The sequence below is a fragment of the Vicugna pacos genome, chromosome 23 (genome assembly GCF_048564905.1).
Source record: "Vicugna pacos chromosome 23, VicPac4, whole genome shotgun sequence".
Taxonomy (NCBI): domain Eukaryota; kingdom Metazoa; phylum Chordata; class Mammalia; order Artiodactyla; family Camelidae; genus Vicugna; species Vicugna pacos.
The window spans coordinates 28,345,934-28,364,647 of record NC_133009.1 but is presented as its reverse complement, the minus strand read 5'-3'; the positions used below and the strand labels follow the sequence as shown (position 1 = coordinate 28,364,647).

The 18,714-nt window shown below is 36.4% G+C and overlaps 1 protein-coding gene across 1 annotated transcript in view; it reads right to left on the bottom strand.

Annotated features, from left to right (window-relative positions):
* The window catches only part of USH2A (usherin), a 698,253-nt gene that overhangs the window by 544,497 nt on the left and 135,042 nt on the right, over nt 1-18,714 (bottom strand). The window contains exons 11-12 of the mRNA XM_072948735.1: nt 12,667-12,862; nt 9,769-9,899 (exon numbers count right to left, since the gene is read on the bottom strand). Coding sequence (XP_072804836.1) covers nt 9,769-9,899; nt 12,667-12,862 — 327 coding nt within the window. The remainder of the gene's footprint in view (nt 1-9,768; nt 9,900-12,666; nt 12,863-18,714) is intronic.

The following is an 18,714-nucleotide window of genomic DNA, read 5'->3' as shown; positions in this document are numbered from 1 at the left end:
TACACCTTGATTAGCACAGTACCTAGTACATAAAAGCATCCCCCAAATATTTGTTTACTAACAATGAATCGTTTAAAAATAATTCTTATAGCACTGAAATGTGCTCGGGAGATACTCCAAATGTTATAGGAGATATAGAAATCACAATGTCTACTCAATTTTGGTAGGTTTAGTAATTATCAGAAGAGTTTCTTAGAATACATTTACCCCAAATTCTCCTTAATTTAAATATTAAAAAGTATATATTCATAGTTTTTTTTTAAATATTTGTCTCAATTAAGAATATATGCCATTTTTAAATACTGAAAAAATTTTGATATACAAATCTACATCCAACATGTTTAGTATATTCCAAAGCTGAGTCCTTTGACTATGACCAAATCAATCAGACCTTTAGAAACAGAAGTCCCTGCAGGTCAAGCCCAGGAACCTTCACTTTCAAAATGTTCCGTTAGTGATTCTTACGAACACTAACATTTAAGGACTAGTGCTGTAAGTACTTGCTACCCATTTTTTCACTTTGTTATCAACTCCTAGGGATTTGCTTTTACTCTTTTTGCTTCTAACTTAGTCTTGTATCTCACCAAATTATTAAGTCCATCGCTGAGCATCAAAGAAACAGTGTTTCTGAACTGATTTAATATTTACATTGTTAAGCATCTGAATTTAAATTTTGGAAGTAGACTAGTTTAAGCATTTAAAAATTATGAAATAATAATCATTTGCAGCTGCTGGTGCTTCTAAGGAAAATGCATATATCTCTATGTATGTATATACATGTGTACGTACATTTCTTTCTTTCTTCCTTTCCTTCTTCCTTCCTTCCTTTTTCTCTTTCTCCCTCTCTCTCTCCCTCCCCTCCCTCTCCCCTTCACTCCCTCTCTCTCCCTCTCCCCTTCCCTCCGCCTCTCTCTCCCCCTCTCCTCCTCCCTCCCTCTCTCCCTTTCTTTCTTTAGATAGTGTATTCTCCCTGCTAGGAGTTTGCTCAGCCCTAGGATGTGGACCCTGAGAATTACTACATATTTGCAATATAGACAAAATGATTTCTTTCTTTAAGCTTCTGCCTCGCTAGAGAAGAAAAGTCCACACTGATGTAACAGGCTACCTTTGTAAGGTACTCATTCCACTTCAAAAATAAATAAATGAATCTGCAGTGGTTTCTGCCACATATAAATGTCACGAATTGGAGAATGCCAGGTGAATAATGTACATCATAATACTTGTTTCCATTTAAGTGTTTTGCGATACTGCTGTTTATCATCTTGCTCAGCTGTCGAAAATATTCATTTGAGAAGAAAAGCTCCTACGCTGGTGTAAAACCATGATGTCTTTTCTCCTGCATTCTACAATGCCTGTCATTTGTCAGGCTGGTGTATTTTTATAACTTCCCTCCCCCTCCAAAAGGCATTTCCAAGAAAGCACTCTCCAAACTTCCCCACCATAATCTCTAAGGAGAGTGCAAAAAAGGTAAAATTCTGAAGCATGCTCAAATAAAGTGAGAGCAGGAACGGAATACATCTTTTTCTCAATCTTCTGAGTGTTCACAACGGAAAGAGTGTAAAGGGGTGACCTACGTACTGTTGTTCCTAGCAATGGTTACATCCTTGAATGGTTTTAAGAGGAAATACTATAATTACAGTCCTAGTTCTCAAAGGGGTCTAATTTCATATTGCATCGGCCTTTCCCCCTCTGGTTTAGGTCTATTTCACTCAGAGATTATAAACTGCAACTTGTTAAAGATGCATACAGTAGAAGTCACCACGTTAAATTAGAGTATTTTATAAATGTCATCTGAATGGCACAACAATACTGTGTGGTCTTAGTGTCATTTCCTGCAAAAATTAATATAGTAGTTATTAACAAGACGGCGTTTGACTCTATCAAAATGAAAGATACCATCGTTTTTCAAAAACGTGTCCAACATGAATAAATGCATGCTCCATGTCTATCATCAATGTTGTATAGAAATAGGCTTTTAGAAAAGTTAACTCATTTGGTTTAACAACTTTTGTTTTATTTTAGCAAAAGTGATCAATGTTGCTGGGAACTTACACAGTAGAATGCTTGAGTATTACAGTGTTAGTTTATTGAACTAGTGAAAATGTGAATTCCAAGGATATTAAGAGATGTTTGTTTGAGATGATAAAGAAACTAAACAAAGCTTTTTAAAAGTGTCTTTACAAAATATTCAAATTAGTTTCTGAGGATGATAATGAACTGAATCCTTGGTATACAGGAAGCACTAAGGGGCTACATTAACTCCTCAATATCATCAAAATCTCCATTTGAGAATTGCATTGGTTCTAAGAAATTAATTTACCACTGAATTATACACATTGCTATATCCTAAATATTTAGGACTTTTTAATAGTTAGAATTAAATTAAAAGGATTTGGAATAATAATCCCAAAACAAGTGGATATGTTTCCTTCTGATTTTTGAGGAGTGTATATTAATAGCTAGTTCAGAAACCAGCTGTGGGTTTATGTGCCAGGCTCTGTAAGACCCGTGTCTCTAACCTCAAGTTGGACTCGGGAAACCAGTAATACGAGTTTTGAATTTCTTCTCCACCATGTTATCACTTGTGTGATCTTGGAGGTATTACCTAACTTCTCAGAGGGTCACTATCCTTAACGATACAATGGATATATTAATAATTACTTCATCAACTTTGTTAAGTACTGAATTAACTGACTAAAAGCACTTGGCACCACACTTTGTACATGGCAAATGGAAATCAAATGAAATCTATAAGATTCGTACAGACTAGCTTCTGTCCTCATGCATTTTTAGCAATACGTCATCTATCTGCCAATCTGTCTCACACATTTCAAGATGTGGCACTCCCACGCATGGCACTAAAACCGCATGTGGGTAGATCAAGGTAGAGATCAGTTCTTCAGCCTCACAGGAGCTGAGATGCTCCCCAGTTCTGCAGGAGACTAGAGTCTACTGCCCTTGACTCTGGTTTGCCCTTGGTTCTGGGAGCACACCTCCCTCTAGAAATGATCAGCATGTTGGTTTGGTGCACCAAGAAGCAGGCTGGCTATATTATTCTGTTCCTGAGCAAATCAGTATCATCAAAAAACACACAAAAAGGGTCATTACAAGGTACTGATATTTAAAAAATATTTACTACATCTATATCTAAATAATTTTTTAATCATAATCCCTATATTTTTCTACCAATACATACATACATTGTATATATGTATCAACCTATGTATACATAACTATACATATATATGTATCATATGGTGGTTACTCTTGCTAAAAGTTTTAAAATACTTATATTTTGAAATTGTCCTCAAGATCTATGATCCCTAAGCATCCTCGATGCAATTTTGCACTTTATGCTTGTCCTCTCATCTGGCAGCTCCTAGAGGGGCAGTGATTGTTTTCTCACTTGCCTGTCCCTGGGGACTCTCTCTCACACATGCTCATGAATGGGTCTCTTCACCTGCGTGCAAGGTAGTTCTCCTCCCACCCACATCCAGTTCTCTTTTGCTGACATGTGCTGACAGACCACCATTAGATCAGCAGACCACCTTCCACTGGTACCTCTGCACCTACACAGGGTCCAGCCCCAGGCCAGCACTGCCATCAGTATTCGTAGTCTGGTAGCCCCATGGTGCTGGATGAAATGCTCTATTCTCAAGAGCTCCCCTTCAACAGAAGCCACTCTGTTCCGCATGCAGAAGAAAACATCCTGTTGAGCTCCCTTCTGTCACATGCACACTGAGCAGGAATGACTGGTTCCCTATCAAGATCCATTTTACTCTTCCCTAGGACACAACTCGAGCTGGGAAGTGGCTACCTAGCCAGGGACTACATTTTCCCAAACTCCTATTCAACAACTGTAGCCATGTGACTTGCTCTCAGCAACAGGAGGGTATCAGAAGAAGACGTGTGCCTCTTTGGGACCAAGACTTTTCAAAAGGTAGGAGCTGCTTCTCCACATTGTCTTTTTCCTTTCCCAGAAAAAGGCCAAGTCACTACAGAAGGAGGCTGTGCCCTGAACTGTCACATGGAGAAGGGCCACCAAGTGACAAGAAACAGCTGATCTGGAGGTATTACAGGAACAAGAAATAAACTTCTATATTGTTTGGGCCATTAGGCATTTGTGGGTCTATTTGTTACATCTGTTTAGTGTATCCTAACTACTGTCAGTAGCAATGCAATGGACCTTGTCATTATCTCACACTTGTTAGTTAAATCAACAACCAGTTACTACCTAACATCCTTGCAGCTATTGAACTTGGTCTTAAATGCCGAGGTATTATTATGTGGCCAAGTTTGTATACCCTGGCCCTTGGGATGAGTTCATTCCCAAAGAGCTGCCAGGTATGTCCAGATATGTGGTATCAACTTAGGCTGAGGCTGAGAACCTTACCTCAGTCACGGCTTCATCTATTTTACCTTCAGTTGCCACAACCTTGGTTCTGGGATATCTTCCTCAGTATGAGCCTTTCCATCAAGCTCAGATTCATTTTCTCCTGTTCCCATTTGCAATGCAGCACCTTTGTTCCTTCCTTTGTATCTGGCCATCAACATTCTCAATCAGTTGTTAGTCAGCACACCAGTTTCAAGAGACATGTTACCCGTGAATGAGTTACCACATGACTTGTGCCCAAATCCTCCTATCCTTCTTTCAAGCTTCAGGCAGATGCCCCACCTTTCATATCCTTCACCATCCTAATGCTTAGAGCACATACCCATGCATCGGACTATTCAGGGTCAGTCTCCTTATGAGGCTGAAGAAAGCATTACTTCTATTTGTCTACTTTAAGTCTTTAATACAAGGCAATATATTTCTGGAAAACTCATACTAGTGACTTTTGGATATACTGTGGTAATTAATAACAAATACCTAGTTCTGAGCAGAGGAGAAAGCATTGAGGAACTGCAGAAAATGGTCCATAATGCTAAGAAAGTATATTCTGCTCCATTTTTAAATGTATTTCCTTGAAAATTCTCACCCTGGTAGATCAATTTTCACGAGTAGGATTTTTGTTCCTTATGGATTCCATCTTCCATGGGTCAGACCTGGAAATACTCTCTTCATTGATGCCTTCCCATTTCATCTGATTCATCTCAACCCCTCGTCTCTTGCCTTATTAATTTATTTCTGAATGTCCTGATCATTTCTCTCTCTTCTGGCTCTATTACAGTAATCTACTGATGACTTACTGAGCATTACAGCCATTCTTCTTTTTATGTAATTATATTTTCAGTTTTCAGCCAAATTTTAGACTCCCTTATTTACTGTTTTTTATTTCCACTTTTTAAAAAATGTCTTAGGTTACATCCTCTAATCTTGAGGGCACAGTTTAGGGTACAATTAGACTGTAATCTACCAGGGGCTCAGTGGTGTGGAAAACTCAGAAAAACCACTTGATTTCAAGATGGAATTTAGAGGCTAGGACAGAGTGAAGCCACTCCTGACCAAGTGTGTACAAGTGTGCGTAAGGACACAACCACGTTTACCCCTCCCCCACACAGATCCACCTCCTGCATCTTTTCTCTGTGCATCTTTGACAGACAGTGTTTTAGCAACCTGGATATTGAAGAAAGGTCTGCAGACAGCAACAGGGCGTCACCCGGGAACTGTCACAAATGTGGACTCTCAGTCCCCCATAAGACTTCCTGAAACAGAATCTGCCTTTGAAATAGACATCTGAGATATTTATATGCACATTAAAAGCTTGACAAGTATTGCTCTGATTGACCTACATCTTGTCTGCTGCGGCTTAACTCTCATGGTTTCCTCAGCCAGATCCAAGAATATAGCAAAGTAAGGGAGGAAGAAGGTAAAAAAGTTGGGCAAAATCTCAAGCAGAAAAGCACTCAGACAACACTTCTTGAATGCCTTCTACATGAGGTGGGCCACATGCCAGAGACTTTCTCTCAAATCTCCTCACCTCATGAGCATCACCCGTGCAGGTGGCTACTCCAGAAACACCAGCAGACACAGGCAGGACAGGGGCAGTGGAGGGGCAGTTTGGAGATAGACACTTTACTCCCACCTTGGGTCAGGAACAGACTGGGATCCCCACATATGTGTACTTTAAGTATGACCTTCATAGACCCTTCCCTAAACACCTCAGAATATTTTTTAAGAGCATCATCCAGGCCTGGGGCTCTACTGGGGTCTTCTGGACGTAGGTCACACTAGATGAGGAAAAGGAAAAGAGTGGTCAACCTCCAACTTAAAACAGATGTCATAATAACTCAGGCACTGAATTCAAAGGAAACAAGAAGGAAGTGCAGTGACATCCATGGAAACTTACATGTTATTTATTCTAGTAGCCAAGGCTGCTCTTAAGATAAATGGACTTATTTTCCCCAGTGCAGTAAATTAATTTTCTTTTCTTTTTTTTTTTTTTGGCTTAGGTATACCTTTTGGGTACTGAAAGCTCTCCTCTCAAAGATACATAAACAAACAAAAAATACACAGTCACACCCCACATACAATTTAAAAGTATATATAGATGTCCTAAAGCGCATCCACTGTAGCCCTCAGGATCCAAGGACTCTGCATTAAGGACTCCTCTGTAATAATGACTCTCCTCCATTTTCTCCTAATATTACTAATATTATGTGCTTTAGATGGTCTATATGTCTTGACTTTGGCATCAGTAATTTTAGGATTTAGTGACTCACAGCATTACTTCATGCCATTTGCAAGATCTTGGCATTCACAAGAGGAAGAAATTACAACATTTCTTACGGAAGAATAAGGCAAACATGCCATATCTTATGAGATTGGACTGAGTTTCAAATGACAACTGCCAAAGGGAAAGTTCCCCTCCAGAACACAGAGCACACAACACAGTCGACTCAGGCCATTTGGGGCTGGCTTGATTCCTAAGTTATTACAACAAAATGAGACTTGAACTACTGCCTAATTTCCTTGTATGTGCCCTAATATTATTAAAGATTGCAACCGCATGAATTTTAAAAATGTCCTTGAATTTAATTTTACCGTTCTAATTCTGACACTGTTGACAGATTTTTTTAGCGTATATTCTGTTCTCCCGCTGAAAATGACAATCAACATTTTCAGAAATCTGTATTATTTAAGCAAAGCATACTTGACACTGTTATTTCCACATATAGTAACAATCTATATACTTTGTGTCTGTACTTGGAGAATGACAAAACAAGATAAAAATCAAGTAAGATGTGACTGTGACTTACAGACACAGAATGTGGCGGTTTTAAATTCATGAAAGGGTTCTATTACTATATCTATGTTCAGATTCTTAAATGTAGCTCTCTCTGGCTACATGTCAGGTTTTATGAAAATTCTTTTTTTTCCCCAGCTATAAAAATGATCAACCAAGCAAATTAGGCAGAGAAAAACTAAAAAGGAAAAATGTTTTTAAAATAAAGAAAATGGTCATTTAAAAAATCTTTCCCTTTACGCATTTTTAAGTTAGATTTTTGCACATGGAAAGTATCAACATACAGAAGCATCTTTTGAAAAAAAGTATCCTCTCTTCTTGTCCCTTCTCCTCTCCTGATTCTCATTCCTGAGATCCAAGCATGTGTTGTAATACATGTCAGTGGTTTTTTCCTTCTTACTGCTGAATAATGTTCCACCGAATGGATACATTACACACAGTGCTTACCCAGACATCAGTTAATGGACATTTGATACTTTGACATTTGACACAGGGGAGAGTCTCCTCTTTACCACCGGGCAGACTTGAAGTTCTGACCCTCCACTAGGACTCTGAAAATACTGCCCGAGCTGGCGGGGGGAGAAACACTTCCATTTTCAAGAGATCTCAAAGGGTGACTGCAGGTGTGGATGACATCCAGTGGTCAGAGGGGTCCTACCTTCTGAAATGTCACTACCCTGGGTATGTCCATCGACCATACCATCCAACAGTTAGATCTACCCCATGAGAGGGGGAGAAAGAGGCCCAGAGCCAGCAGTGCACTGGCACAGGGATGATAAAAGCGACTCCTCCCAAACCCATGTTGAGTGACTTCTCGCTGGTAGCTTAAAATTTACCCTGGTGGGCTTTTTTCCTAGAGATACCCAGTTGTTAAATATTTGCAAACACATAACTACAAAAACTATTTCCTACTCTAATGAAATGGACTTGAAATAGAAATTTGAGAAAAATTAAATTTTAATTTCTTGCGTACCGAAGCTGTAAAATTGAGGGACATATCTGCTACATTTTAACATGTAAATTAAAATTGGGAGGTATAACTTTAGTTCACAAGTTTTCAATATTGTATACCCAAAATGACTTGACCTTAGATCTTCAAGGAAAAAAATGTATTTAAGTGAAAACTTTACATAATGCACAGATTATTATAATAACCACTCTAAATGACTATGAGATCAGTACTCAGACAGAACCTCTCTTTATTCACTGAACATTAATTAAACAAATATTTATGGAGTGCTTATGATATGATTGAAACTGTTCTCTTTGTTGGACAGAGAAAAGACGAAGAAGGAAATAAACGAATTTGTTTAATTTGTTTAATGAAGGCTATAATGAAAATAACATCAAATGATGTAAAAGACAATGATTTGAGAATGTTCTGTAACTGGGTGGGCAGTGACAAGATCTCCAAAGAGGAGATATTATCAGTCTTTGAGTAGAGACTGGAACAACAAACAAGACATTCATGGTGAAAATTCAGGGCAAATGTGTAAGGATCAGATATGTAAAGACAGAGTCAGATTTTTCAAATCAACGTACATAAAATTGTAGTATGGCTCTTTCAGAAAACAGCTCCTCAATATTACCACATAAAAATCGTAGAAATTGCCTTTGTCAATTATTTTTCTACTCTTCAGCTTTTCACTGAAGCATGTAATGTTCTCTCATTAGCACACTATGGTTAATCTGAAGGTCTTCAAACCCAGACTTTAGCTCACTTTATATCTGGCTTTTGTTTGTTAAAGCAGTTTTCAATGCATGCTAAAAGTTACACGACAAATATATTTTGCCTTGAACTTATTATCTTTCTCTTTTAACCTTTTTTTCTTTAACTAGATTGTGACTTACGCTCCCAATCACTGCATTCTCAATTATTTGCAAGAGAATATGTAATTATTAAAAATTAATGAAATCACTGAATTGACTTTTCAAAGTAAATTTGTTCTTTATCCATTTTCACGTGGTAGTATTACCAGACCAGGTAAAAAGCTCCAGCTGATGACAGCACATTTAAACATGGAGGTGCTTTCTCTGATTTCTAATACAGTTAGGATCTGTGTTCTTATAGGTCGGACATCAGTATTTGTGATGTTGGTAATGAAAATGTACGAAGTTATAAAACTCCATTCTACTGTTAGACAAAAGGTTAAAATAAACTTAGAACAAAGCTGACATAATTTTCATTTGGATTTATGTGCAAGTTACCTTTGCTATACACTATCTTCTATAGAATTTGGGAAGAAAACTGTTCTTGTTTACTTAATATTCCTTATTAATATTAATTCACCAATAATTCCAAGACACATAATTTAACTCCTTGTTTACTTGGAACCCCCTACCTCCCAATCTTTTTTGACAGTTGCAAAATTAAAAATAAAATAAGTCTTTCTCATATACAAAGAACTACCTTATGTTCATATTAAAAATTGCCCAGGGACACCCCTAAAGCAGCCATTGCTTTGAAATGCAAACACACACAGAGGACTCTCTGATATAGTCCTCGATTTCACTGCTAGAATATCCCCTAAATTAGTTTCGGAAAGAGAGCAATTCTTTACCTTCAATAGTGAGAACTCACCTGATCACAAAGGAGGCTACTGTTTCTAGTGCCAACTTCATCACAGTCACAGGGTTTGCAAACATCTATGGCTGAAGGATCTGCACCAACTTGTCGGAAAAAGTAATCCTTACACAGCTCACAGTTCTTTCCTGCATCAGGGAAAGGTTATGCATTATGACTTCCAATTCATTAAAATCAGCTGCATAATTCAAAATTAAAGACTGTATTCCTTTGAGGGAATTCTATAATTTTCGGGACGTCCATTTTAATGCACCTTTCATCTCTACCTGCCAATTTAGTGATCCAGAGCATATGAAACAATGAACCTGTTACAAACTGTGCTTTACTTCATTACACTCCCATCTGTTATGTAACACCACACTTCTAAAAACCTGTGCTTTGGAAGGGCCCATACATTTTGAAAGAGTTCATTTCTAAACTTAAAACTTTTTATTTCTAGGACCAGGCACTTAATTGAAATCAAATATGAGAAATTTCTGTATGTGTGGTAGATGACAGTTACATATAGTTGGAAGCAAATAGGTATATGATATTAAAATATTTTTCCAGAACTAAATCTTGTAAAATAGAAGATTGCCCTTAATATAATTTATTATTATTGTTAATTATAGTTAATGTGATTAAAAGCAAATGCTTCTGTTAGTGCTTATGGTCATTATTTTTCATTTCAAATATTAAAATAGCAATTTATTATATTAGGATATACTAAATAAATTTCACATTAAATATTAGAATATCTTGACAGATTAGAAATGTGAGATAATTCCTAGTGCTTACAATTTATTATTCAGAAAACTCCCCTTTCCATTTTATATAAGAAAACAATCTGAACTACAAGGAGTTTCTAAAGTAAATGTGAGTAGCATGTAAGACCAATGAAATAAGCTGAAATAAAATTCACGGCTATCAACTCTCCCTTTAAACATTATGCACTCTTGCTCAAATATTGCTCAAATTGGTCCAATATTAGAAGGCTATGAAAATAACTTAATCAAGTGAAACACACATTCTGATGGATATTGACTATGGACTAATTAAAAATTAAATGGATTTATAATATTTCAAGAATATTTCCATTTAGATACGCTGATGACTCCCAAATTTATATCTCCAATCTAGAAATCTCTCCTTTATTTATCACTCAATGAATATTTATTGAGTGATTACCATGTTCCAAACAACGTGCTAAACGCTGAGGAATACAGTAGTGAACAAAACACACACTGTGCCCTTTCACAGAGCTCTCTTACAGCCTAGTGGGTAAGATGAGTCCTAGTTAAGTCATTACAGGAATAAATACACACTTACAAACTATGATAAGCATCAGGTGCTACTAAAGTATACAGCTTAGACTGATCTTCTCCAAAGCACCACGGACAGCTTCTTTAAGAAAGGAGCTTCAGAGCTGTTTCTGACTGCCCCAAACAGAATTTCTCCTGTGTTTCTTGGAAACACACAGTGAGCTTGTACAAACCAGAACTTGCCATCTTCTCCCTAAGTGTGACCCTCCTGTGTTTCCCATCTCAACGGCTGGCTCCAATGTTGACCCTGTCATACAAACTGGAAAGTCAGACACAGATCTTGACTCTTCCTTTCTTTACCTACACCCCACACCTGGCTCAGGAAATGCTGCCACTTTTCACGCTAACTATCTATTGGATCCACTTACCTCTATCCATACCACCTGAAATGTCTTCCAGCATTATTTCTCATCTAAACTACTGCAATATCCCACTAACCAGTTTTCCAAACCACTTTTGACAGTCTCCAATCCATTCTCCATTGTACAACCAGACAGGTCTTTTAAAAACACAGTATTTATTATGCCCCTGTCCTACTATGTGAAACCCTTAAGTGGCATCTCATTAACCTAAGGCTAGAAGACAATCGCTTTATCACAGTTTATAGGGTCCTCTAGTATCTGGGTCCTGCCTTCCTTCTTAGTTCCTTTTCTTATCATCAGTCACTTGCACTTCTGTCAGTTCTTCAAGGACGCCATGTTTCTCTCTCCTCCAGGCCATTGCTCAATTGTTTCTCTTACTGGAAAACTTTGCTCATCTCCCTAACAACCCTCCCCACCTTACTCCTTCGCCTGGTTATCTCCTACTATACTTCCCTTAGAACTCATCAGACAACTTTGTAATTGTTCCTTTAATAATGTGCCTTTACCACCATATAATAATCCACACAAAGGGAGAATTCCTTATCTTGTTAATCTTTATATTTCCAGCACCTAACCAAGGTCTTTTTATATTTTAGGTTATCAATAATAATCTAATAAATTTATTCATGCTTTGCACATTTTCAAACCTATCTGACTTGGGCCATTATATTTTACAAATTCAGACATTGTCTATTTCTGCTTTTAACATATCAGCCTCTCAGAAAACAGTAATTTTCAGTGACTAGTTAATAAACTGGATGGTTTTAGAACAAGGTTAATAATTATTTTCTACATGAATGAACTTTTTTTTGAAAAGCACTCCCAGATTATCAGAGTCCAGGACAAATCTGAAAGAATGTAAACATCTCTACAGGAGAACCCAGACGTAATGGAAGATCAGGGTCACACAAGGAAACTTATTTTATGGATACCTATATTCAAAATACTACATTTATCCAAAATATATTCATGGTTTAATCAAATGGTGTGAACTTATAAAAAATTTTTCCTGAACAGAGATATTCTAAGACTAGAGTGTTATTTCTGAAAACTTCCTAATTATTTGGAATTATGAAGATCTGGTAAACTAGTGGGGTTTTCAAAGTTAATGGCATGAAAGTCCTTTCTTAAATAAGACAGTAAAACAATTTAAAATAATATGCATTTTCTATAGGTGCACATGGGTTTCAAGGCCAAGTCAGCCTTTGACATTTGTGTTACCTGCCAGTTACCTGCAGTGTTGTGCTTGCAGTCATCACAAACTCCTCCACCCCCTCTGTGGTGCTCAAGTGGAAATGGGTCCACCAAGACATTGTAGTGGCAGCTTCTAGAGTGGCTGTTGCACTCACATGGTTTACAATGGAAAGCGTGAACTTGATCACTTTGGCGGAAAGGCTTGTCATTATAAAGAGGCAAGCAGCGATCACACTAGAATAGAGTAATATCACAACAATTAAAGGTAAAAAGCTGTAATTTTTTAAATTTACATATCAGGCACTTTCACTAGATGGATAGCTAGTATCAAAGAGAAAAAAGCCAACAACTATTTTATTTTGGAAAATGTTTTAAACATCAGAAATTAACATATTATAGGCACGGTAGCTGCCAAGCTGTAAAAGTGACAATGCAAACTGAAACCGCGTAGAGTGATCTTAATCACCAATGGGAAAAGTTATGATTGTCCCACAATCTTCAATTTTTTTGTCAAAACATTCAAAACTTGACTTCTGTGTTCTGGTGCCACAAATAAAGAGCTCGGAGTTGCCACCTCATCGTAACAAAGAATAAACTGAACAGACTGAAAGATCAGCTGGGGACACAGGGCAAACAGCTGCCCCCAGGATTGGAAAGACAAGCAAATACAGGAAGTTTCAGCTATCAGAGCAAAGACTCACTAGAGTTACCTGTTTAAATTATGAATCAGAAGAGCCAAATCACGTAAAATAAAGTGTCAAAAATCTCCCTATCTACTAATAATGGTCCTTCATTTTTATTAACATCATTAAAAACTATTTTGATATTTTAGACAACAAAGATCATTCTTTCTCTGCAATAAATATCTAATATTTCAGAACTTTTGACATATTTCATAATTATTATTGGAAGAACTGTGGTCAAAAGCATTTTTCCACTATTTATTTTGCCCTGCTGGTTCAGAGTTGAACAATTTCTTCCCTTAATATTTTTAAAGGTGAAAAGAAAACAATATAAGAATTTAACTGTCCAATGTGCTGTTGTTTTTATGATATTCTGAGATGTTTAGCATGAAAGCACATTGTTTCCGTACCTAGCTGAGGAGAGAAGAAAAAAGACAAAGAGAAGAGAATAAAAGTGTGAATATTAAGTTACAATTTTCACATCAGATAAGGCTACAGTTTAATAATTGATAAAATATGCACTCATATTTGGGTAAATTTAAAAAACCAGTATCACATTTGTCTTGGGATGATGAAGTGTCTTTCTCCCCAGAATGATTTCTAACCCTTTGGCCACACAGCTGCCCCTCTGTTCTCCTCCCACAGGACTCTGTTAATACCCTGACCCTGCTCCCATCACTTTGAACTCAAATGACTGGTTTGCTTACATGTGTCTTTCAGGAAATGCAATTTACTGATTTTTATACTCCTGTGTCATTCTCACAGTAAGAGATTAATAGACAGTTGCTAAACTGTTAACTGAAAACTCCTACCTAATCATATTAATTTCCAAAGAAAGTCATTCTTGAAAAAATTTAGAGAGGGGTACAATAGGAACGATGAATACACAGGGTAATGTTCATGTAAAGTGTTCACAATTGCATGGTATTTGATGATTTGCAAAAAAAACCGCCTATAAATATTAAAAGAAACTCATTTTGTAAAAGAAAAGATATGTAGCAATCATTAGACTGTTATCAACTATGGGCCTTTGGCCAAAAAAAAAAAAAAATTAAAAGTGGTGAAATTGACCTCTTTTTTAAGTTTTCTCTCATCAGCGATAATAATTTGTAAATCAATTTTATTTCCTATAATCAAAAGGTAGAGCTCAGGCATAGGCTAAAGCCAGACATCTTTGTTCAATTATGGGCGCTGCTGCTAACAGAGAGAAAAAGAACATGAACTATGTACCTTCTGGATCTCAGCACCATGGTAAGCATTTCAAATGAATTATTTCATTAATCCTCTAGGCTTTGGGTCATACAGTATCCCACATCTAACTTCTCTCCCTTGATTTGCTAGCCCTGTGCTCTTGCATAATTAATTCTATCTCTTTAAGCCTTATTTTTCTCATCTAACATGGGGGTACTATTTCCTGTCTCATCAGGATGTTGTAAAGGACATGACTGAATGTCTGTCACATAGTAACCTCTCAGTAACTATTGTCCACTATTTTATTGTTAGATTCACAACTGGGAATTAAACAGGTTAAGTAATATGCAAAATATCGTTGAGCAGTAAGTCTGTGAGTCTACTTTCCTCTTTGTAATCTCAGCTTCTTCATCTCTAAAAGGAAGGCAATGTAACATAATGCCTTCATTATTATTGACTCAAAATTATCTGAGGATAAGTGGTATTATTTAAATAATGCCCAGTACAAAGCCTGGCACAAATTACACATTCAAAATCTGACAGTTACAAGATGGAGGAGGAGGAATCAGGCAGACAAGTAGGGTAAAAATCCAACAAAGGTGTTGATCTCCAGTTCAGGTGACATCAGAGTATGTAAGACTGTCCCTATGCAATATATTGTCTGTAACCGTTGATATGGGACTTTGCAATCATAAATGTACTGGTCCACGATCTGAGTTAGAGGATGTAGCCTACAGAGTGGACAAAGCACCTAATATATTCTAATTGTATAAATGGAAGAATAGATGAAAACTCGCTTTCCAACCTCCTGGCTTTGGAGAAAAGAAATACGGTTACTAAGTTTTCTTCCCCAGGTCAATTAGCCATGTAATTAACCTCATTCCCAATTTTTAAAAATCTCTACCCCGCTGCAAAACTTTGGCCAAAGGCAAAATTCTGCAGCAAGACAATGCCTGAAGCCTATTTTTTCCTTGACTTCATTTCAAATTATTCTTATTGACGACTTTGCTCTCCCAATGACAGTGGTTATATTATTCAAGTTATGCTCTCTTGCATAACTTGGTGGAAGTGATGATATGCAACCTGTGGTCCTGTCACACTGATTACAGATGCAGTTTGTCTTCTACAAAGCAACTGCCGGCTGTTTGAGTTTGGGATGTTGCCTACATGAGTTAGTGGAGCAAATCCAGCAGAAGCAATCCTTCAATATTCTTATGAACACAATGTTTATGCCTTTAGACTATGATCTTAAAAAAAATTCATCTGAGATTTTATCCTTACTGTCAACTTAGAAGCCATTGCAAGAAGTCTTTTTGTAAATTATACTGGACTAAATACCGTATCAATGTTCCAAATATATAATTCTGGTTCCTAATGTTTAAAAACAAAGAGAAATTTGCCAGTAACCTAATGGAATGGTTTGGGTCTAATCAAGTAGTTATTGAAAATGACTAGCTTTCTTTTCATGGACAATAAAAAACCTACAGAAATATTGGTAACATTTTATCTCTTTATAAAAAGTGTAGCTGTCATTTTTCAACTCTCAAATGGAATTTCTTGGAAAAAATTATTATAATACTAAGGAGCAAGAGTTTGTAGAAAGGGCTAGCACAGACATTAGCCCTACGAGAACAGTTTGTCCACACATATCAAGACAACTATCTGCACGTGCCATTGGATCCAACAGTTCCACCGGGAATTTAGAAATGTACATTTTTAAAACTATTTGAGAAACTTTTTTTCTAAATAATGTGGCCTTTATAATAGGAAAGAAAAGGATACAAGATAGACGCCCAAAGATAAGGAAATTATTTTTAAAATGTCAACCATCTTCAAAGAAATAAAGTGTGAACACTCATAAATACACATATAGGTAAGTATTGACAGAACAGTCCCATTTAAAAGCCAAGTTCACAGTAATATGTAGAGTACAATCCTATTTTCTAGATAAAGGTAGATTCATCTGTAAATATAAATATAGAGATACAACTTTAAGAAGACTGAGATAGACGATGTAGATTTTAGAATGACAATAATAAAAAAAAATCTGAAAAGATATAGACAAGAGTATTTGCCAAGGTTGTCCATGGGTGGTAGGGTTGTAGATGACTTTTACTTTTTATAACATGACTTCTTCCCACAGTGTGCAGTTATGGCTAATGCATTAAAAAATTGAGGGCAAATGAAAAGCAACGGCACGGATGGTTACAAGAAAATCACACATCACTTGCATGTAACAGTTCACTAAGAAAAGCTAAGAAAACTAAAATGTTCTCCTTTTAAATAACACACAGATCAGTAAGACACTACAGAGAAAATAACTGTTTTTGAGCATAATGTTTGCTGAAAGTATCTGAACCACCAGAAAACAGAGTATGATTTTTAAGAGATACAAATTTTTCAAAATAATGAGATTAACATATAGAAGCAAGGATTTTGAGAGATGACAGCTTAAATTTGTTTGAAAATTTGATTTAAACCATACACAACAAAATGACACAGTGACACATATTTGGGCCTCTGATCTTAAGGATGAAGTGTGTTTCTACCATTTTGTGTGGTTTACAAAGACAGATAAAAGAGAAAGGTACTTTGTAGGCTGCTCTTTGATTATAAAATTTTATGAAACTGTTAACATTTTTCATGTTATAATTCTGTTTCTCTGAACTAAATAATACAAAGAAAATAATGCAATTAAGTGCATTATGAGAAAATTTTTAAAATCTAACAATTATTTCTATCTTTTCTGTCAGTGACCTTTAAAGTTACATTTAAAATCTAGAAATAGTTATATATCCTATATTTCTTGAAGCTTCTGAACCAAGTGGTTTTCTACTTAATGTTTCCCAGTCTCCAGCTGATTATTTGTCACTTTCAATTATGTTTCAGTTTCTTCTTTAACAACTGGATTCCCCCTGATATGTCCCTGGATGCTCAAATTATAAGACTAGACAATGGCTATATCAGGGTGAGGACCTTTAGCACTGATTCATTTAACTGCCTTCCTTTTGATAGCTTCTTCAAGGCTACTAATCAAGCTGATTAGTAGTTGCACTAAGTTGCAGCCAGATACTCTGACATGTTCTGGTAGAAAAATCATAGAATAATCATTGATTATAGAAGACACCGGTGAAATTTATTTTTACTACATTATATATTAATATGACACAACGACACTCCTCTCTTCTGGAACAGTGAACTGGAATGCTGTTCTTCTGTTACTATTACAGACCAGCGAAGACAAACTTCCAAAGATAATCCACAAGCCCAAGACCATTTTTATCAACTCTAGGCCCATCAGTCGCAATTGTGATCCATTATTTCAACTGTGATCCAAATTTAAACAGAAAGTACAAATGTACATAAAGTTGCATTTTTAAAATGAGCAACAGCTTAGTTCTTCAGTCATTTACTCAGGAATCTTAAAAGCCCATTATCTTTGAAAGAAGGAAGGAAGAAAATGTCCTCTTAGCCAAAGAAACACAGAGGCCATGGGAGAGTGGGAAGCTCGGCTGGGATCTTCCTATAAGTTACTCACAGAAGAGTTCAGACACAAGAGACCAACGGACTCAGTGCCCTCCGGAAGCTCAAGTTCATAATGATGATCATTAAAAACCACCTGTCTTCAATAGTTACAGGTTACAAAAACAAAGAAGTGAACAATTTGTTTTTGAATGATTTCACAAAACAAACGGAAAATGTTTTAATGTTCATTTTAAAATGTCACATCTGGAAAACTTACAAGGAGTTACAAACCTACAGTTACCAGAGCGGGAGGGGGTAGGAACCGATAAACTGGGAGTTCAAGATTTGCAGATACTAACTAATATACATATAATATATAAACAAGTTTATACTGTATAGTGCAGGGAACCACATGCAATATCTTATAGTAACTTATGGTGAAAAAGAAAATAAAAACAAATATATGTATGTTCCTATATGACTGAAGCATTGTGCTGTGCACCAGAAATTGACACAATACTGTAAAATGATTATACTTCAATAAATATATACATATTTCATATATATACATATATATATATATGTAGTTAATTCCCCAATTATGGTAAATAAATGAAATAATCCTTTTTTAAAGTCTAGCACATACCATACAGGCTAAAATTTCAGAGGTACAAAGGACAACCATGGGTACTGTCTTTTTTCTTGAGCATTTATAGAGAAAATAGCATTTTGTCTATACTTCCTAAA